Below are 21,999 nucleotides of genomic sequence, written 5' to 3'. Positions count from 1 at the left end.
CAATTTACATCCTTTTATGAACAGTGAAGTTGAATATCTTCTTCACAAGTTCATTTATCCTGCTAAATATTTTTATTACCAGGGTGTGCAACATAAAAACTTGAAACTTTGAAAGCATAGGATATTTTCTGTGATTCCCTAGACCACGTTTTTCTCAGTTCTGTCTCAGGGAAGAAACAGGAGTTCCTGTTTGTGGTGCTGCGACAGGAGTGAGAAAGTGGGAGCAAACAGAACAGGCAAGGACTGACACTTGAACCTTTGCTGAAGTCAGCTCTGAGCTTGAGGAAAAGTTTGTGCTGTGGCCAATATAATACTAGTTCTCTTCTGCCCTAAACATGCTGTTGCTTCAGTGACAGGGGCCACTAAAAACTTTCATTGCATTCAGAGTGAAATAAAGTTTAGTGACAACTGTGAGCAATTCAAGCACAAGAGTACTCTATATGAGACTTATGAAAAGTTTAATTATCTACCCTGAATTTTCTATAACTTTCTGGCTAGACATGTAGTCTCTGCTTGCATACGTTCAAAGATCTAAGCTCACTATGGCATAAACATTCCTTTTTATTTGCTATATTTTATTTTTAACATGAGCAAAATCCTGTTTTCCTATGCTTTGAATCATTGGCTTATGGCCTTCCTTCTGCATCACAAAGAGTAAGTCCAGTGGTTCTCTCCTTAACATTTGGACAGCCTGAACATAGCTGTTGTATCTCTGAAGTCTTCTTATCTCTGAATAAATATCCCATCCTCAGCCACAGCTCATTTGACAAGGTGCCCAAAGGGACAGTCCCAACTCATTCTTGCTGCTCACATTCATTTAGATGGACTAGAGCTTAGCATCTGCCTTCAAATGCAATATCTGGAATGGACTTGTGATGCCATCTGACCTAAAGAACTCTTGCAATTGTTATTCTTTCTGTGTGGACACTGACACTGCCTATGTGGCTGGCTCTTTGCTGTTAATCACATTTCCACTCATTCCTTCCCCTCTCACTCTCTCACCACTTTTGTGATGGATTATAATGATCAGCTTGTTACACCAAGATGAACTGAATCAGTATGGTGCTGGGCATGGAAGGCCCACCTGAGGACTGTTGCCAACAACATAAAAAGAAAACTGGAGAGAAGAATGGTGTATTATTGATATCCTGGCGAAGCTTGTCACACTGGTTTTCCTGATATGAACTCAACTGTTCTCATCATCAGAGGAGCTTGGGTCCTCGCTATTGTTGAGGATGGATGTGGTTCTTTTTGATGGCGTCTGGTCCTTGCTTTGAGCATCAGTTCTTGCCTCTAGTGCAGATCCTTGATGCAGAATTGTATGAGACATTATCTGTATTCTAGGCCTCCAGTTAGACTTGTGGAGGACTTTGCTATAGGCTCTAGGTCTTCAGCTGGACTCCTGAAGGACATTGTCATGGCATCTAGGCCCTCCACTGAAATCTTGGGGTCTCTAGTGTGTGAACAGAGCTCCTACACTCTTGTATTTGAATCTTTGGATGGATATTATACAATCTTATAAATTATGCATCCTATATTAAATACATTCCTTTGTAAACCCTGACTGTAAGAACCTTGTTTTATCTTCTTTACTTTCTCATGTATGCATCTGCTTATTTATTTCCTGTCTGTTTCTACCTTTATGTACTTTGTGAATGGGGTGGAGCAGGGACTCTGGATCCAGGGCTTAGAACTCAACTTGGCAAATAGGAGGCTCCTAGAATCCCTTTTCCCTTTTAAGTGAACAGTACTAGTGGTGGAGTTAGTTTGAATTCTGCAGTCCGATGCCTGAGCCTGTGACCTGAGCCATTATGTATGTTGTTTTAATGTATAATGCACTTAATTCTGTTTTGAATAGGTAGTCTTTCTGCCTACTGAATTAGAGTCTAAATCTCTGTAGTCTTGCCTCTGGGCACCTAGCTTTGGCATGAGTCCCAGCATGTGCAGCTGTCTCTGACCAGCAAAAGGCCGAGAGTGTCTGTGGCCATTAGGTGGTGCTACTGGGAAGGGGAAAGTGGTCGCAAGTGACTTCTAAAAGAAGGCAGGCAGTTTGAGGGTGAGACTAGCTGGGGAAAGGGGAAATGGTGGAGATTGAGATAAGAAGGTCTTGCTATACACAAAGTGTGTCTCTTCTTCCAGCTAACTCCAAGCACAAGGCAGGTGACTATGGGATGCAGGCCCAACTTGCTGCCTGTAGGTCCAATGATGGCAGTGGGGATGGAGGCACTGTCTGAGTCAAGACTTGATAGTGTATCTTTATACAGGACTATCCTTGTACCTGCCTGCTGATCTAGTGCCGATCACACACACCCATGTATGCATGCACGCTCGAATACATATGTACTCATACACGCGCACACATTCATACACACAGTTGCCAATGGGGAAATATCAATGGGACAGGCACCAGGTAATAACCTTTCTATATTGTCAGTTTTCCTAGGAGACTTCTTGGGCTGTAAATTCATCTAGAATAGAAAACCTGGTCTGGTTTTCCTCCATGTTTCCACCATATCAGGCACCATGTGTTACACACATAGGTACATAATTATAACAGTCAGGCATCCCAGTTTATCTAGAACTGAGTATGTTTCCAAAAATACGGGACTTCCAGTGTGAAAAATGGAATAGTTCCAGGCAAATCAAAATGAGCTGGTTGATTTAACAGTACAAGAGGCCTCTTTCACTGATCTCTGCGATGCAAATTCTCCTTTTCCCCTGCTGCAAGGACTGTCGTGGTTGGCTGACTGTGACTGTGAGGCTATCCTGGATCTCCATGTGGTCTACTCTGTGAAGTCAGGCAAAGTACTCGGTATGGCCCAGGAACTGCCATCTGGAGCTGTGATGTTGGCAGGAGACAAATCTTCATACACAGGGAACTGTAATAGGACCACATGACTAGTCCGAGTGCATGGAGCCCAAGTGACAGGCTGCAGGGGCCTACCTGTGTACTTAGCACATGCACTTAGCATCATGGAAGGCTTTCTAGAGGTGACTGTTTGAAGGGAGAGAGGGTGGATGGAGAGAGGAAGGTACAGGCATAAAGGAAGCTGCAATGTGTTGTTAGGTAGGAAAACAGGTAGCTCACTTGAGCTACCTCCTTGAGTTAGGCCCTCAACTGGATTCTTGGGGTCTGTAGTATGTGCACAGGTCTCCCACAGGCTCAAAGAGAACCAGGGGACCAAGGAATCATAATAAAGGGGAAAGAGGCAGAGAAAAAACTCAGTGGAGAAGACTGGGTTTGCAAGGCAGTGAGGAATTACTGTAAGGTGCTACTCAGGGCTGGAATATATGTGGCCACTTAAAACATACTAAGAAAATCCTGAATTGGGAGGAGCCATTTTCTATCACTTACCTGTTCTTGTTTTGTTTTGTTTTGTTTTTTTAAACTTCAATCTGTATTTTATAATCTGCTAGTCCCTAGCAATTTGTCTTTTCTAAGAAGTGTTCTAGAGACCAATGGACTTTCTATCTCCTGACCTTGGGGTCAAAACTTTTGAGTCCCCCTTGCCTAGCAGGATCCCTTCCCCTAAATCCCAGTTCTGATCAGGAGTTAGAGTTGTATGAGTCTTAGAGTTAGGGGCTTTGGAAGAACTGTCTATCCCCCTCTCATTTGCATGCCTCCATTTTATGATGCACAGTGTTTAGACAACTCTTGCTACCATCAGACAGATCTCAGAATGTTCTTAAGCTAAGACAAAATTTATAACTTCTGTCCTTAAGTCTTTCTCTGTGCTTTAGTTGTTCACATTTATTCTTCATAAAAGTACATAATATATTTGAGGACTATCTTCCTGCTTTCTAGGGTATTCTCTAGATTAAATATAAGTTTCTGATAAGAAAATTCTTTAGATAATTGCTTTACTGGTGTAACCCTCACCCCTAAACCATCATGAATCTCCAGAGTCTGGCCCACATTTTACACAGAGGTTCTCTAAAGATACATAATCAATGAATCGGAAAATCCATATTACCCTCCTTTGAGCTTCCCTCATAGTATGTGGAGCCTGTAGGCTTACACCTGTCACACACTTTGAGTTAACTGACAAATAAAGTCTATGACATCTGTGATTCTCCTTACACTGCTCCTTCCCCTTTCCAAAAGGCTTCAGTCCAGATGCAAACAGCTGGAGCAATCTGGCTATATGCATGGTTATAGCTGTGGCTTGGTCTCAGGGCTTTGTGGTTGCGACCTGCATTTGTGTCATTAGGGACCAGGCTCCAGAAGCAGCACCTCAGAGGAGATATGCTGGTTCCCATGACAGCTGGGTGAAGGTCTGCTGGCTGCTTGATGTTGCTCACATATCTGAAGTTTGCAGGCTTATCACCTTCGCATATGTTGAGGCCTCCCCAGTAATCACCAGGTTGTTCTCTATTTGATATATTGGACCTTCCCTGCTCATTAGTCCTGAACTGCTTCTTAATGTCTGGATGTCTGATCATGAACTCTTAACTGTGCTTGTCTTAAAGAGCAGAGAACAAAAATGTTCTTGGGTTTGATCCAAGTCAGAAAAGTGTCTGTGTGCTTCCCTCAGCCCTATCAGAAACTTCACATGTAGAGAGACATTCCCTGAAGCCTCTTCAGGATGCAATCCTAGGGAGCAGTTGGAACCATGCTGAGCACCTGGGCCTTGGAGATCAGCTGTCTTATTCCAAAGTTGGGTGTGGATGAGAAAGCCTATTCTAACAAGTGAGAGGCAAGAGAACTAAAAGTCCTGTATCTAGAGATGTTCAGGGGTTTGAGATGTCCAGAATGCTTTTGGAATGACAGATGGCCTGAAGAAAAGATAGCTCCTGGCTCTTCACAGGGACACCAGCCACCTGGTTCACCATCATCTCTCTAGAACCTGTCATGCATGAATCCTGAAATTTGGCAAGTGATCAAGCGGCACTTCGTTAGGTGGAGGAATGAACCAATGAGGAGATGGTTTCTAGTATTTTTTTCTGCATGGCATGTTCATTTCTGTCAGATGAATGGGAGTTCTGTTCAGTTGTTGAAATGACTTGAATTAGAATCCTGAATTCATCATTTATTGGTTTTATATGACCAGACAAGGGCAACTGAACTCTCTGAAGCCGTTGGTAGGATTCCCTTAGAGAATAGCTGTAGAGCTTATGGCCTGGCCCAACACCTGCAGACTCAGTGAATATGTAATAGTTCTATATATGTTGTCTCTTGAAGCCTTACCAAACTTATGCTACAATTCTGTCCTATCCTAGAATATCTCTATGATCTATGTGATTCCAGTGCCTCAAGGCCCTCACTTCAGCCAACAGGTGAGACAGGGACCACATACAACCTTCAAGGAGGGATCTTTTTCTCATATTGACTGAGTAAAGAGGGTGCCGAGAATGGATAAGTTCCTCTTTCCTGTAGGAGGTTGACTTTTGACATAGCTATTTATTTTTTCCTGTTAGTCCTGTGCTTCTGTGACCCTTCCACATAAAAATTTAAGTAAATAGTCTGTATTTCCTTTACAGGTAGAAAAGCACCAGTGTATGGCCAGGCTATCCAGGTTGTCTGGCTTCCTGAAATGGCCAGATAGCAGGGCTGACAAGTTTGATCCTTGTCTGTGTTCATCTCAGAGGCATGTTTAGTAGTTCTCTCCAACATGGATATTATGTTTTTAGGTAAAATGAGTTGATTTAGGACATTTCTAACACAATTTCTCCCTTCCTCATTTCAGTCTTTTTTTCCTGGAAAGCGTGGTTCAAAGAGGAAAGATGCTGTAATGGAAACACCTAGAGCTGTCATTTTGAATGTGAGCAGGTCCTAGCTTTCTGCTGCATGCATGTTCTCATATTTAAAGTGTGTGCTAGGATGAGCCTGGGAGAGCCTGTGAGTGAGGTGGTCCAGGTGACCCAAGGGAGAATTCTTTTGGTATTGATGGCTCAATGTACTTGTGAGATCTGGTTTTTGTTTCCACTTAAGATTTCCTCCCAAAAGGAGAAAATAACCACAAGGACAGAAAATGTTTAGGTGGTGAAGAGGACAGAGAACACACCAAGTCAGATATCAGCCTTAGGAACAGCTTTATTATGTATTTCACCTTCACCAGGGAGAAGAAGGTGAGGAAGCTGGAAAACAGACCAGCTTGTATCACAGAGCCACAAATCATATCTCTGCAGAGTGTACATGATGAAAACAAAGGTCCTCAAGCAGACTAGCTAGGAAGCACAAAGGCAAGATTCCATCTTGCCTTTCCTTATTGGCTGTTTAAACTCAATCGTTTACATAATTTTGTTTCATTTTAAAAAAGCGTAACAAACATGGCAGTGCCCAATCATTGTCTCTGTTAGGGGCAGAGAAAAAAGTACCCAAGTTTTGGTTTTCTCATCATATCCAACCTCTTAACATTCATAGTTGTAGCAGTGATGATAAACACAAAGTCTATCAGTCAGATGGTTGTGAAGTTTGAATAAGATTTTGATATTATAAAAGATGAGCAAAGTCATCCTTCATCATTACATACCAAGGGCTTGATCCAATTTTGCCCCAACAGAGCTGTATTAGGCTTTGGTGGTCTCCTTGATAACCACACCAGTCCTACATTTGAGATCTTCTACCAGGCTGCTGAGAGCAATACTTATTCAGAGAGGTTAATAAAATACAGCAAAAACTGTCTTCAGAGACCAAGTCCTGGAGTACTGAGGAAGCCAAGAGGCAAGAAGTACACTGTATACAAAGGAAAAGGGTTATCAGAGTTGGGGTTGGGATTGGGTTTTCATCCTTTGGTCTTCTTGATCCCACATGGCTTATGAGCAGCTAGTTCACCTTGTCAGTGGGTGAACACTTCTCCTGCACTTTCTGTGGGCTCACCTCCACACATTTTTCCTGGGCTAGCTCCTGGCATGGCTCCATACACTGAGGTTGACACTGGTTTTGGCACAGATCTTGGACTTGCTGTGGGCAGTTTTCTTGGGTTAACTCTGGGCACTGAGAGACACATACTTCTTGATCTTGTCCCAGGTTCTTTTGGCAACAGCCCTGGTCTTGGGGGATGCACACTACTTCAGCCTGTGCCTGACACTGCTGTTGGGTCTTTTGAAGATTTGGTGGGGGTGCACATGGCTGCTTGTACTGCTGATCACTGGACATACTAAGGTGATTCGTAGAACCTGAAACAAACACAAAATTTTAAAAAATCATCTGCATTAAAAATAGTAGACTGGAGGGGCTGGGGATTTAGCTCAGCGGCATAAGCACCTGCCTTGCAAGCAGGCAGTTGTGAGTTCGATCCCCGGTACCGATAAAAACGAAAAAGACAAAAAAAAAAAAAAAAAAATAGTAGACTGGGAAATGGGGAATGAAGGGTTGAGAGAAGGAAAGGGGGTTTTAACCTTAAGAATTCATGTTTTCCTTTACTCTTTATCCATTTCTCTTTCCATCCCTGCTCCATTCCTTTCTGACACTCACCTACAAAGTGAAAGTATTTTCTTAGCTTTTCTCTGGACAGCTATAATCCCAAATCCTAGGTCCACTCTTCTTTTTCTTTTACTAATACTTTTGAAAATCAGAAGCAAGAAACTAGATAGAATACAGAAGGTAGTTTTCAGTGCCCAAGAAATGATAAATCACTTTTAAAAATTGGTAGAAAATACACTCCAAGGAAGAACAGAACTTTGGTCTCACATAGATTAAGCAGCAGGAGAAAGAGGGCACAGATGTCTCCACTTACCTGATGTTCAACAAGATTCAACCAAGAACGTGGATTGTGGAGCATAGCAAGATGAAGGACTTTTATATAGTGCTTGGTGTGTCCTCCCACAGGACCAGTGGGCCACGTGGGGCTGAAATTCTCGTCGTGGCATCACCACAATGTGCTTCCTCTGAAATAACAGATGATTTGAGTCACTGCTTGGGATGCCTGTTAATCAGCCTGAGTTTTGGCCTCTGGCCTTCACCAGACCTCAGCAGGGAGGAGGTCCTGTCAGATCTGTTTCATTAGAGGCAGCAGAAAAAGTATGTTCATAAAATGTTATCTCAGTCTGTTAAACTATGAGTTAAGGCATCTTGTCTGACCAAGCTGGTTCAGAATGGGATGAGAGATAAGATCCATCTTGCTCATCTCATCTTCATGAGTGGGAAAACTTTTTGTCTAAACCTTGGGGTCTGTCTGGGCCAACGGTTCATATAGCAAGATTCTGACATTTCCATTGGATGCTTCTTTGAGGAGCCTGGAAAGTCACTTTTCCAGACCCAAGGAAGACAGCTTGACTTGTGGTTCCAAGCAAATAAAAGGGATATAGCTCTCTGGACAATGATTTTTCCTGCATGTAGGTCCTGAGGGAAATTGGGGTCATTTGTCCTCTTCGTGTTAGAAAGTGGGGTGGAGGGAAAGGACATGCAGTCTTCATCTTCTCAACCACTATTTATGACATCTTCTGAAAATGTAGTCACAGAGTTTTCATGCTGACCAAGAGGACAGGTCACAGCAAGTTTAGCTTGTCTCTTTGCCTTCTAAAAGCCTTTTCTTAGAACTCAGGCCAATAAAAGCCAGAGGATGAGAGGAAAAGTTTCAAAGGGAACACACCCTGTTTCCTTTACACCTCTAAGTCTTGGTTTACACTGTCACCTTTAACCTGAGGTTCTTTGCTGTTGAAATTCTGAGTATTCCTCAAGATCCATTCAAGTGCTACCTTCTAAAAGCCTTTCTGGTTACCATGAACCAGAAAAGAATTCACCTCTTTACAAACTCCTATATTCTCTATTGTTGGTGCTATTTATTTGACATTCATTATTACTATCATGAATGCCAGTTATTTATGTGGAAGATTATATTATTATCTTGGGTTTTGAGCTCAGAAAGGGTAGAGGCTGTACTGTGCCATGCGTACAGTAAGTGGAAGATGATGTGAGATAAATTATTATTGATAGGATAAATGGATTAATGCAAGAATTAAGTGGTGAATATGAGAGATATCTAGGAGTAGAGGAAGATATCCTTTGCCAGTAGGAATGGATTAGTTATGAAAGAATCCTCTAGTTCATAAAGTGATTCTAATGTTGATCAATTCCCAGATGCTTTTAAGATGATGATGTGCTTTCTGTCCTGAACTTGAAGTTAATTTAAACCCTTAACTTGAAGAGATAGGCTTAGGTCATTTCTTAAGAGAAGTATTGGTTAAAATAAGGGATGCCTTTGAATGTTTCTATAGGTTTTAGACACTGGATAGCTGGAAAGTTTTTAAAAGGTAAGCTGGGCTGGGAGCAGGTAGTTACTTTGATTTTTAATATGGGTGCAAATAGGACTTGTATGACTCCAGCATCGGCCCTAGGTTTCCTAATAGGAAGATGCTGAGGTGGGAGGGACTTGGAAGATGTATCTGAATAGTTAAGGTCATTGGGGGAATCTTGGAACTGAGTAATTATGATTGGTAGACCCCTATCTTCTTTTTCCTTCTCTTTCTTTTCTTGTGTATCTCCTCTTCTATTTCTTCTCTCCCCTTTGTAACTTTTGTCTTTTCTGTAAAATTATGTTTAAGACACACGCTCTCCTGTGTCCTCAGAGGCAAGAAATTACCAGTGAATTTCTGAATTTATTCCTTTAGTCATTTTAAGCCTATCTTATAAAGGACTGATAGCTTATAGAGAAGATAGGCAGAAGTCAGATCTCAAACATACTCCAGAAAAAAACTCCTCTTATTGATCTTGGGAAGAAGATCGTAGAAAGCTGCTGGGAAGAAGATGTGTGTTATGCCTTGCCTGATGATAAGAATTGCTTCAGCAATGAGAGTGGAAAATGGCTTTTCAGACATCCTTGAAAAATGAATCCTTGTTAAGCAGGTAAAATGAAAAGAAAATACGAAGCCAATTTAGAAAAGGAATGAATGAGTAATTAGGGAGAACAGCTTGACTGAGATTTCCAAAAGTTTCTTTGAAACAGGGTGCATGAAGTGACTCTACTCTCACATACCTTTCTGTGGTTTTGGTTGAGCCCAAGGGTAGAGTGACTAAATGGCAATGCTCAGAACAATAGAGGTTTTCTTCTCATGGTAGGTATCGAATGCACGAACACCACAAGGTGTTCTTTAAAAAACCTCCTTATCTGTCATTGAATTGATTCATGACAGTGAAATATTCTTGAAACTGACACAAAAATTCTTTTGTGCAAGACAGTATAATGACCTCCCAAAGATATCCATAGTTTAATCTCTAGAATTGTTAAAAGTGTTTGGTTACTTGGCAAATGAGAATTAAGGTAGCATGAAAGGTAGTTTATGGATCTAAATTGCTAATCAGATGACTTTCAAATAGAGAGATTATACTGGATTATCCAGTTGGTGCCCATACAACCACAAGGATCTTTAAAAGTGGAAAAAAAGGCAGAAGAATTTTTGTCTTGAATGGAAGACTTGACTGCCTGTTTGTGGCTTTAGAGACAGAAGGATCCCAGGAGCCCAAACTGAGGGTGGTCTAGTAGCTGGGAAAAGTAAGGAGACGGTCTTATGGAGCATCCAGAAAGACGGTCTTATGCAGCCTTATTGGCACTGTGACTTTAGTCCTGTAAGACTTGTCGTAGACTTCTGGCCTCGAGAACTATAACACACTTTTTTGTTACTTTAAGCCACAAAATTTGTGGTTACAATAGCAGTAAGCTGATACACCTCCACAGTATCTGGGACTCTTGGGAAATCTGGAGGAGGGAAATCTCAAATGAAGCAGTAAACTCTCCTCTTAGGGTTCCTGCATTTAAGTAGATTCCTACTTGTCCATGTCAGGACCCTTAAACACTGAGTAAAGGAGACACAGCGATGCGTGGAAAAAGAACTGAATTCAGGCTTCAGCACTGAGTCTATTATGTGGACCATGTGCAATATTAGATAAGTGGCAGCCTCTCACAATCTCGGTTTTTTTCTTTTTTGAGAAAGTTGAATACAGTTTCAAAAATTTATGAGGATTAATTAATGTAGGGAATCTAAACACTAACACTTAGGGCAACTGAGCTACTTACAGAAGTTTGGTGCAATCTGAATCAGTTTGGGACTCATTTCATCACAAAGCTTTCTGTGATTTTTTTTCTCCCTATGGCAGAGTCCTCTACTGTACCATTTGTTTTTTGACTTTATTTTTCTGTTCACTGTGATCAATAGACAATGTACTCCTCAGAGGCCAGGGTACGTGGCTCAGGCCCTAACAAAGTGTATGACTTCATACTATTCCCAGATCTTCTCTAGCCACATTTTCATCATCATTAAAACAGGAGAATTAGGCCTTCAGTAGGGTCTGTTGGGCTCTCAAATCCTGTTGCATTATAAATGCGATCATAAGTATGATTTCCCTAGGTATCTATGCAACCTTGTAAGTGTGGCTATCTGTGTGTGGAGGTGCTGCCTCTTTGATTAGTTTGTAATAGGCCCATAGAAAGACCCAATCTCCTGTCCTCCTCAATTGGCATTGACCCATTTGGGCAGCTGAGTGAATTTAGGTCTTTACTTACATGTACAGGGTGAGAGTATTTGGGGTTTGAGCTCCTCATGAATCATCTTCATTGGACTAGTCACTGGGACTTATAGTTGCATAGTTTTAGGGAGATAGTGCTACTCCACATTGAGACTACAGATGACAAGATTAATAGGTTTGGTAACTGTCACCAACCCTCCAGCAAGATTGGGGCTAATCTGATTCCATGTCATCTGACATTTCAGATTTTGAACTACTGAAGCTATTATTATTGAGAACCAGAGCATAATGAGGGTCAGCAGAAGAGACAGAGGTGTGTGCTGGACATTCCAGTTGCCCTCATTCCCATCAAATAACTATCTCCTGCGTTCAGATAATAATATTTTTCAGAGTCCTCTGATTCATTCATCTGCATATTACAGGGCAGTGGATCCCGATAAAGCTGAAAAGTACAGCTTGTGGCTCATCCCTTTTCCTGTGGAGTACCTGTCTCTGGAGTTTATTAAGCTTGTAAATTCCTGAGGGAGAGTCCATCATTCCTTTCCCTTCCTTTCTCAGTGACAAAGGAGTCTGAATCAAAGACTTGGGAATGGCCCTTGGGGTACAAGGGACATGAGAGGACACCTAATTCCACTTCCTCCCTTTAGCCCCAGCGATATGTTTTAAACAGGAGGCACACAAGTACTTATTGACTACATTTTTGGAACAAAGAAAGGAGAGACAAGTGTTAGGTCATTGTTCAAGGTCAGCTTATACAAGTGAGCTTGTGTCTATATGAGCTATAAAACATTTAAAGAAACATTTAGAAAGCTACTATATTAGAGATTCTTTATAAGTTTCAGGAAGATAGGATACCAGGCCAGTCGGTGGTTCTAAACAGTTTTGGAGACGTGAGAATATTTACATATACATACGCCTTCATGTTCAGGGGTTGGGGAACCCATGTTATAGACCACATACACAGACAGGAAAAAAGCTGTTCCTGAATTGTTGAAGTTTGCTGGTGGTTTTCCAACTACCCTCTTTTGAATGTGGAGTCTTGCTCTTCCTGGCCTAAACTGGGGTTGGAAAGCCTCGAATCTTCTCATAAGCAACTCACGGTGACTTTGGTTGTTTCCCTTTTTGGGAGAAACAATTCAATTACTTATTAAACATCTCGAGGGCTGGGGCTGGGGATTTAGCTCAGCGGCATAAGCGCCTGCCCTGCAACCAGGTAGTCATGAGTTCGATCCCTGGTACTAATGAAAAAGACAAAAAAAAAAAAAAAAAAAACAAAAAACATCGAGGGCCCTGAGTGCACATCCAGTGATGTTCAGTGATGCAGAAGTCTCCCAGCCCATCCTGCAGATCTCTTGGGAGTGGATAGAAGGGGAGCTCCCTTCGAACTCATTCTGTTTAAGAACTTGCCGTCTCTCCTCTCCTCTCCCCTCCCTCTCTCTCTGTTTCTTTTGGTACCAGATTGAACTCAGGACCTTGCACTTGACAAGCATGTGCTTGTGCTGCCTGTTTCTTTTTTTAACCCCCTGCTGCACACAGCAGATGATAAGAAGTATCTTCTGCATTGGATGGCAGCACAGGATTCCAAGTGCTCATCTAGGTATCAAGCATTACTGGTATCCTGGATTACTAAGTTTGGTTTTTCATGCCAGGGGTTTGGCATCAGTTGACTCACATCATCACTCCACTCTTCGCTCTTCGTGAAATTTTCTCACTCTTTAACAAACACACTGAAACCCCATCTTGCCCTGAAGCAAAAATTTGTTTGTACTTCTCAGCTGGATGGTATAGAACTAGTTTAGAATCCACATCTGTATAATGTCAAACCACCACTCCCAAGTCTCCCAAGAAGAGAGACTGCATGAGTGCTGCCTGGACAAAGCTGGAAGGATCAGCATTTTATGTCCCCAAATAAGTGACTAAGGCCAAGACTGTGACCAAGGCCAGGGCTGCCTCTCTCAATCCCAGGCCCCTCATGTTCAGTGCCTTCTCCCCTTTTCCCACTGCTGCATTTCTTTCTCTGCAGTGGTGTTAAGAAACACAATGGATTAGTGTCAGTCCAAAGCAAATTTTCATCTTTGGAAATGTGCCCCTAACTCCCCTAGCACCCACTAACTTATTATTGAATGCTTGTGATATATATCTTCTCTGTATGCTTACAGTCTAGTGACAAGTTATAATTGACCAAAATGTGTAGTGGATGACCAGAAGATGGGGAACTAAGAAACTTCTTAGAAGAGGTGACCCCTGAGTTGGGTTAAAAGATGAAGATTTGTGCAGGTGATCATTTAGAGGTAACTCAGTGGAAGAAGAACATAGAAGAAAAGCAAGTGTTAAGTTTCAAAGCCAAAACACTGTTCTGTGACAGGAAATGCAACTATTGTCTGCTAAGAAGTTTTTGAGATGGTAAAGTGGCTATATAATTAGGCAAGTGGTAGATCTTGAAAATTTTTGCACTACAGATTAAGTCATTTAAGCTGGGTCGAGGCAAAGGGAAGCCTCAAGTGATTAAGAAAGAGAGATACATTTGAGTTTTATCAATAACCCTTTGACAACCAGTTAAGAATTTTGAGTGGTATGAGAGATGAGGGGATTTTTGGTGGAAAAAAGACATGAATCCTCAGTCTTAGGAGGATTTCCTTTCATAGACAAAGCAGTGGAGCAGGGACAGCTCCAAAGTGAGTGAAACTTTTTTTTTTTTATGTTCCTGGGAGAAAAGTGCAGCTGAAAATACCCAAGTATGTATTTTATCTTAAGTTGGTGTCTTAGAATCTTTATTTTGCAAATGACTTACTGAATTATCTGCGTATTTGCGGAGCATGTGTGGCATGGTAGCAGTTAGGACTTGGCATCAATAAAGTCCTCTAGAATGTGCCTCTGTTCATTTCCATGGGCTAGAATCTTTGGGCATGTGGAAGCAGGATAGGAAAAACAGGCCTGTTCTAGTAACCAGTTAGACCTTGCTGCTTCCCTGGTTGCCAATCCTATGTGGAAGTGGCAGACACCTCTAAGATCCCATCCAGAATTAAATTAAGACTTTCTGTGCTCAGTCCACTCAGAGCACTGAGTGTGCTCACAGCCAACTGACTCCAATCTCCTAGGTTTTGGGGGTGACATAGAGACTTCTCAAGTCTAACTATAGTCTACCAGGTTTTTGTTTATTTATTTAGGTACTGGGAATTGAACATAGGACCTTGCACTTGCCAGGCAGGCGCTTATGCCTGCTGTATCCTTGGCCGCTGCTAAATTTTTGAGAAAGGACATTACAAGGGAATCGGTGGTGAGGGTCTCCCTTTGTGACTCTGTTAGTGGACCCCCAAAACTGTTTAGCCTTGAAATAAGAGGGATTGTCTTCCTCTTCTCCTTAATCTGTGAATCATCAGGTCTGTGCTGTACAGTCTAGTGATGTCACACTTTGAATGTTCCTTATTTATTCATCCTCGACCCTTTGGGGCCCAGCTCTGGTGACTACCCTGGGACTGGAAGTAATTATAGCCTTCTGTGGAGAGAGTCACTCTCATCACATTCTAGCTATCTTCCCCAGAACTCCCTTTGATCAAGCTCTTTGCTGGAAAAGCAGCTATTAAGCGATGTCTATCTTTGGTTTCATCTAATCAGAGAAATGATAACTAAATTGGTAGTGGATGCGTTCATGTTCTCAGAGTGGCCTCCTCCTAATCTGTGGTGAGTTCTCAGGGACACAGTCCCAGTCCCAGCTGTCACAGAGCTACCTGGGGACCTTAGTCTTTGGTCCTACATGAGGATGCTCCCAGGTGGAGTGCCTTTTACATGAGTCATATCCCCTGAGATGTTCTTCCAGAGTCTCCCAGAAACTTTGGTGAGGTCCAAGAAGTGTTCATAATTATTTCACATTATTTATTTTTCTGTTACAAAATGAATAAAAGCATATTAATGAAACCAGTGGAAAAAATACTAGTTATCAATCATCCCATTATGGTAAAATAGAATATCCACAAATTTCTATTAGCTATTCATTGAAGCTTTTGGTTACAGATAATTGTTTTGTGCCACACACTCAAATGAGCCCTTACACATTTTTCTTTGCTGGAGATTGAACCCAGAATCTGCTGCATACAGGGCAAGTACTCCATCACTGAGCCACATCCTTACCCCCTCTTTAGTACATTTTATATGAGTTGTGTAATGTTGCATGGACTAATAGGCCTATGTTCATTTAATCAAGCATTGTTAGATATTTGAATTTTTAAAGTTATACTATGATCACATTTATTTATATAGCATTTCCTACCATTTTGTAATTATTTTTCTTCTCAGTTTGCAATTATTTTTCTTTGCTTAAATTCTATAAAGTAAATCCATTGAGTCAAAATATTGAATCATTATGCCTTTGATATACATTCTTATGTTGGCCAAATTATTTCCTAAAAAGCTATGTAGGAAGATATTTAGTCCACTTAACAGTGCCATAATTTTTTACCCTGGAGTTCTGGGACTTATTATTTGAAAGTGGTAATTTAACAGAGCAATAGGGATGTCACATTATTTTCTACCCCTTCCTTTCTTTCCCTCCTTTATTTATTTTATTTTTTTATTCCCTGTGCTGGGTCTAACCCAAGGGTTTGTGCATGTCAAGCATCTGCTCTATGATAACCTACACCTTCAGCATTTTTCTTCTTTCTGATCCTCTGTGAGGTAGGAAGGTTTTCTTCTTGTCATCTGCAGTCCACCACAGCTCTAACATGAGATTCTAGTGGTTCTTGGCCTCTGGCAGGCAATTCAGTCTCTCATTCTTGCCTGGAGACCCTGAGATTTCAAGACATCTTCATATAAGAGACGTAACCACTAATTTTCACATTTGAAAAATGAGGTGGAATGCTAAAGTCATTGTGTTGCTCTGTGTTCTAAAGATCTACATCTGTAACTAGCTGATAACATGGTCTGGGTCAGAAAGGAGTCCCTGGAATCTTTTATTTGGCATAGTTTGGACTCTGCTTGCCACAGGGTTTCCTGCTTAAACCATTCTCTAGACTCGGGAAGATGATGTACCATGATTTGGAGAACTATCCCAGATTGACCTTTTTTACAACCTCTTATTCTGACTGTAGAGAATGCTAAACCTATTTTCATTTAAATCCTGCGGACTGTAATAGTCCATTGCTCATTTGTGCTCATCTGTTTGCCCAAAGGGGTGGACACATGACCTTCCAGGCCACCACTGTCCTTTTCTGGAAACAACCCGAGTACCTTCATACCCAGTTTGTGCATAGTAGGGACGTTAGGAGAGGATGGGATATATGTGAGACGGCCGAGTGAGACTAACATGTTGAGCGCCTGTCTGTGCCCTCAGCCTCTGAAGTGCTTCATTGCTGCTGCAGTTTTCTCTTCTGTGTTTCACTTTCATACCCTCAGCAACATAAGCCACTAAATTCCCTTTTGTGAATTAAGCCAGTCAGACATGGACTGCAGCTCTTTGCAAATGACCTCTACTAACATGTCAGCTGGGAATGTCTTCTCTGTTTATTCCTAATTGGGATGCTCCTATATGCAGATCTGGTTTCTTATATCTAAGGTTTTTTTTTTTTTTTTTGAAACAATATCAAAACCAAGGGACTGACCCAATTTTTTCTATTTTCTTTTCTTTTTTAAGAATGTGTAGCTGAGTCTAGTGGGATTTGTTACAGCCTGTCCAGCCTGCTCAGCAGGAGAAGTGCAGAGCAATTAAGTTCAGATGTGTGCGTGTTAGACAATGGCAAGTGTAGGATTACTCCCTTCACCCAACACCCACTATTTTCTAGTACCTTGGACCCTAGGCATTTACTGATTTCTGAGTCTCAGAATAGTGCTGTAACTTTGGCAGAAAGAAGGAAACTAAGGCACAGAAAAGTTAAGCAACTTGCATAAATAAGGTCACAAAGTTGCTAGGGAACAAAGCTAGGGATTAAACTCACCTGGTAGATACTTAGAGGCCTCTGAGGCATTATGAAATAGGGCTAACAGCAAAGTGGGTAGATCTTCTTTGCTTGAGCCTTCCTGGGCCTTTTGCCAATGTCCCACTCTTTTTCCCTCAGGCTGTCTACATCTCACTTCCTGGGGTTCCTGCATTTCACCAGCTGCTTTATCGATCTCTGCTCTACCAGGGGCCTGGGTTCATGCAGTATATCCTTTAGGAGAGGCAGGTCCCTCTTAAGTTGTAGACAAGGACAGAGGGTAGCCAGGACTTGAAGGTCTTTGATAGTGGAGGTCTGCAGCTCTGACCTCACTCCTTATGACTTGGTTCTTGATGCTTTCATGCTGTAAAATAACAACAAAAGAAAGCAAAACCACCAAGACAGAAGGAAGTAATGCACAGCAGGATATCACCTTTACTTGTCAGGTCATGGCTTTAGTTCCAACCCAGGTGTTGTACATGGTGGTGGTAGTTGGGTTGTGGCAGCCATGGTGCCTCACTCTGGAGGTAGGCAGGCAGGGGTACACTTAGGTGGACAGGGCTTGGAGCAAGGCCTGTGAGGGCACTGATGGATGCATGGTGGGGGACATGGTGGACATGGTGGGGGGCATGGTGGACATGGTGGGGGACATGGCGAGGGGCACGGCGGGGGACATGGTGGGCACTTTGGTGGTGGAGGACACTTCTGCTTTGGGCACTTTTCTGAGCAGCGTTGCAGTAGCTTCTTTAAACAGCTGGGCTGGCATTTGGACTCACACTTTTGTTCACACCTGGGGTCACAGTACTTGGGCTCATTCTTGGGGTCTGTAGGCTTACTCTTATCATCAGTTGACATCGTTTCTGGATTACGCAGGCCTTGCAAAGAAATACAAGACAGATGGTAAGCAGAAAAGAATTCCTTTGGCTTTCTCAATCATCCTCCCTATTCTTCTTGAGAAGTGACCCCATGTGTTCAGGCTCTGGAATTCATTTTATTTTTTTTTATGTTAGGTACCAGGGATTGAACTCACAACCTTCTGCTTATCAGACAAGTGCTTGAGCCACTGAACTCAATCCCTGGCCAGGCTGTAGACCTTCTTATTGAAGAGCTGTCCTCATTCTTGTTGTGTATTTGTGGCAGCATGTCTTGATCTCTCTGCCCTTTTTCTGGTTGCTTGTCTCTTTCTTGTTTTCATTCTTTGGGTTCTAGTGACAGTTCTTAACCTAGGGCCCTGGGATATTCCTCCCCTCCATCAATTGTAAGAACCATTTTAATATAGTTGAGAACATGTGGACTGAATAGATGTCTATAGAGTATTCCTCCCCTCTACAACAGAGTATACTTTTTCCAAAATGAATCATATACCAGTCCACAAAACCTATTTAAGTAAGTATAAAAGAATTGAAATTACCTCATGCATATTATCAGAATACTAATCAATGAAAATAGAAATCAATGACAGAAGTAATTGCAGAAAATGTAGAAGCTCCTGGAAAATTAAGAACACTCTCCTAAGTATCCAGTGGGTGACAAGAAATCAAAGATGAAATTTAAAAATTTCTGAAAGTTATTGACAATGACTGCACATACAACTCACTGAAATCTCTAGGTGCTATCAAAGCAGTTCTAAGAGGAAAATTCATCACTGTTAACCTTCATATTAGGAAAGCAAGTGAGTTTAAGTAAATAATCTTTTGAGGAATTTCAAGATACTTGAGAAACAACAACAATCCAGAACCAAATCAAAATTAAAGAGGGATATTATAAAGATAAAAGCAGAAATATGAAATAGAGATAAAAATGTACAAAAAAATCAAGTCAAAAAAATCAAATCAAGTGCTGGTTCTTTGAAAGAAAAAATAAAATAGATAAGCACTTAGCCAAACTTACCAAGAGAAAGAGAAAAAACACACATCAATGCAATTAGAAATGAAAAAGGTAAAAATCACTCCAGACACACAGATAATACATGTACAACAGCCTGATAACCTCATTGTATTTAAAGATTATATGCCATGAACATGAGGAAAGAGGAGTTACAGAAGGAAGGGGAAAGGGAAAAGAAAAGGGAAAGAGATTTAAAAAGAAACAAACTGTTACATACATGTACCTACTCCCCAAGATGATTGTCAAATGCATGTACTGTAAACATGTAGTAATAAAAAATTGGGAAAATATAGCTGATATTTCCTATGTATTTTGTGTAATTAATTAAAACCATTACTTCAAGGATGAAGTAATGCTAGGATGAAGGATGCTAAAGGCATCCAAAGTACAGTTAAAAAAAGTTTTAATTTCTATAAGGCTACTTATATTTCTAGATAAATGGATGGTGCATGAGTGGACTTTAGAGCCCTAGACACTTTGTACCCTGTGGCTTTCAAAAACCTTAAAAGTCTCTTTCTTTTGTTAAGGATGGAGGCTAAAATAGTAACTAATCCCTGCTATCCATGGATCATTCTAAACTTTCCCTTCCATTGCCTCCAGATTCTGCCAAGCAATTAGAGTTAAGAAAAAATAAGGAATATTTTCACAAACTGTGAAATTCTAACTTATCAAAAATATGCATGTTAGAACCGTAGAATATGATTTTCAGAAGGAATTCTTTTTCTTTGAGTTTTGCTTTGGGCTAGGTTTTCCTTTCTGATCAGTTTAACTTCGGAATATGGAAAGAACTTTTCAGTCTGACATTACTAGTGGATCTAACTGGCATACTTCTGATTTCTCTTCACAATATAAAAATAAAATTTTTACCTAATTTAATTTTAAAATCAGCATAGTTCTCTAGGAATGCAGATTATTAAATCTAACTCTAAAATTGCTGTGTCTATTTGATAGAGTGAGATGCACACAAATTCTTGCTCACTAAAAAAGACAGGAAACTTTGACCAAATACAATCTTCTCATCCCTGCTTAGTGCTTGAGATGCTGTATGTCACTCCCAGGGCAGGAAAAGTAAAAGAGCAGCATTTCTAGTTGTCCAGATGCAACTCACCCCTTTGTGCTGGTAGTTAACCTGACAAGTAATAGAGTGGGATCGATAGTACAGCTGTGCTGGGGAAGGTGGATTTTCCCTCTAGTTCCTCAATCCAGTTCTGAGGACACCAAGAGTGGAGCAGGGACATGCCCATCTGTGACATCATCATGGCATCACCAGCAGTGATTGTTAGGTGACTCCAAGGCTCCCAGCTCAACTCAGCTCCTTGAATATAAGAATAGAGACATAATAAATCAGTCCTTTGTTTTCTCAGCCCTTTCAGAGTCTCTCAGAATCAACGCTGGCAAGATCAGGCCATAGTGAGGATACCTTGTGCCCCAGACACTTTTTATCCTACCCTAGGATAAAGCCACAGAATAAAAAATGTCTGAGGTTCACTGTTGCTCAGAGAGCAGAAGCTGGCTTGTTCCTTACCAGTGGTTTGTGTCCACAGACTCACAGTTTTAACTCCTGTGAAATTGCACCTTCACCCTTCTGGAGAGCTCCTCTGGATCATAGCCAGTCAGACTCTCCCTTTCTTCCTATTTTTGTAGCAAAACCTTCCTTTTACCATACCATACTCCTTGGCCCAAATCCAAGGATTATTTAAGCACCTTTTCTCAGTGTCCTTGAAAAAATTCAGATTTTTGGGGGGGGGAGTAGGGTGTAGGATATAGCATTTCTTTTTTTTAAATTAGGCCATGGCCACTCCTTAATATTCAAGGTAAATGTTCTGTATTATAAAGAAAGTCTTACACTCCTCATCATTCTTGACCAATGAGTTAACTCAAGATCCTACCTTAGAAATGTTTAGGGGCTGGGGATTTAGCTCAGCGGCCTAAGCACCTGCCTTGCAAGCAGGCGGTCATGAGTTCAATCCCTGGTACCGATAAAAATGAAAAAAAAAAGAGGAATGTTCTCCTCCCAGAGTTCCTTTTTCTCCTTTCCAAGAGCCAGGCCAGTGGGTTTTGTGGTTAGAATAGAGATGCGTATTGGTAGTAGTGGGAGGGTGGTGAGGGGAAGATAAACAGGGCTTAGGCATAGAGCCTAAACATGAGCCTGGGCTTTGGATTTACCTTAACATTCATTCAATAATCAGTTATACAAGTGACACTGGATTAAAATTTTACTATGACCATGTCCAACATGTTAAAATTCTGACAGCAAAGTGTGGGATGGATTGGGTGATCAGGTGGTGGAGTGAGAATAGAATCAATCTATTTTAAAGAAATTACCAATATCTTCATGTTTGAAGGAAGGCAGTACTTACAGAAGAACTATTCCCAGTGAGAGACATCATCAGAGAGGTAGATTTATAAGGCTTGGTTACTGACTTCGTAAGCAATGAAGAAAAATTAAAGATGGTCCAGATTTAAAGATGGCAGCATTATAGTTAATGAGAGCTGAAAGCAGTAGGGATTTGAGTGTGAGAAAACTAAGCATGAATACCGGGGCAAACCTTGGGTGGTTATTTGTCCTTGCTTCATGGGGAAGCCCTGATACCAGGAGTTTGTTTCATTCCAACAGAGTTTACTAAGTGGATGAATATGAGCTGGTCCAGAGCAAGTTTGGGGAACAAGAAAGAGAGTAGGGAAGATAAAGAATCTTAATACAGGGTTTACTTGGTATTTACAACAGATAATGCCAGACACAGGTAAAGTAAGCCTCAATGAAACTGCGGAGTGAGCCAGAATTTAACTTCCTGGGATAAA

At 41.3% G+C, this 21,999-nt stretch overlaps 2 protein-coding genes and 1 long non-coding RNA gene across 8 annotated transcripts in view; 1 reads left to right on the top strand and 2 right to left on the bottom strand.

Annotated features, from left to right (window-relative positions):
• Nucleotides 1–21,999, top strand: part of LOC106025557 (uncharacterized) — a 60,592-nt gene that overhangs the window by 31,130 nt on the left and 7,463 nt on the right. The window lies entirely within an intron of this gene.
• Prr9 (proline rich 9) lies at nt 6,017–7,783 on the bottom strand. Its single transcript, XM_013143105.3, has 2 exons — nt 7,680–7,783; nt 6,017–7,119 (listed from the first exon to the last, which is right to left on the bottom strand). The coding sequence occupies exon 2, from the start codon at nt 7,097–7,099 to the stop codon at nt 6,767–6,769; it is 333 nt and encodes a 110-aa protein (XP_012998559.1). The 5' UTR covers nt 7,100–7,119; nt 7,680–7,783; the 3' UTR covers nt 6,017–6,766.
• Nucleotides 17,405–20,453, bottom strand: Lelp1 (late cornified envelope like proline rich 1). Its single transcript, XM_063253752.1, has 2 exons — nt 20,306–20,453; nt 17,405–18,185 (listed from the first exon to the last, which is right to left on the bottom strand). The coding sequence occupies exon 2, from the start codon at nt 18,163–18,165 to the stop codon at nt 17,827–17,829; it is 339 nt and encodes a 112-aa protein (XP_063109822.1). The 5' UTR covers nt 18,166–18,185; nt 20,306–20,453; the 3' UTR covers nt 17,405–17,826.

Source organism: Cavia porcellus, unplaced genomic scaffold (assembly GCF_034190915.1).
Source record: "Cavia porcellus strain 051 isolate PalLab524CR breed Dunkin Hartley unplaced genomic scaffold, mCavPor4.1 scaffold_1, whole genome shotgun sequence".
Taxonomy (NCBI): domain Eukaryota; kingdom Metazoa; phylum Chordata; class Mammalia; order Rodentia; family Caviidae; genus Cavia; species Cavia porcellus.
The sequence above is the reverse complement of the archived record's forward strand: the minus strand, read 5'-3'. Positions and strand labels throughout refer to the sequence as shown.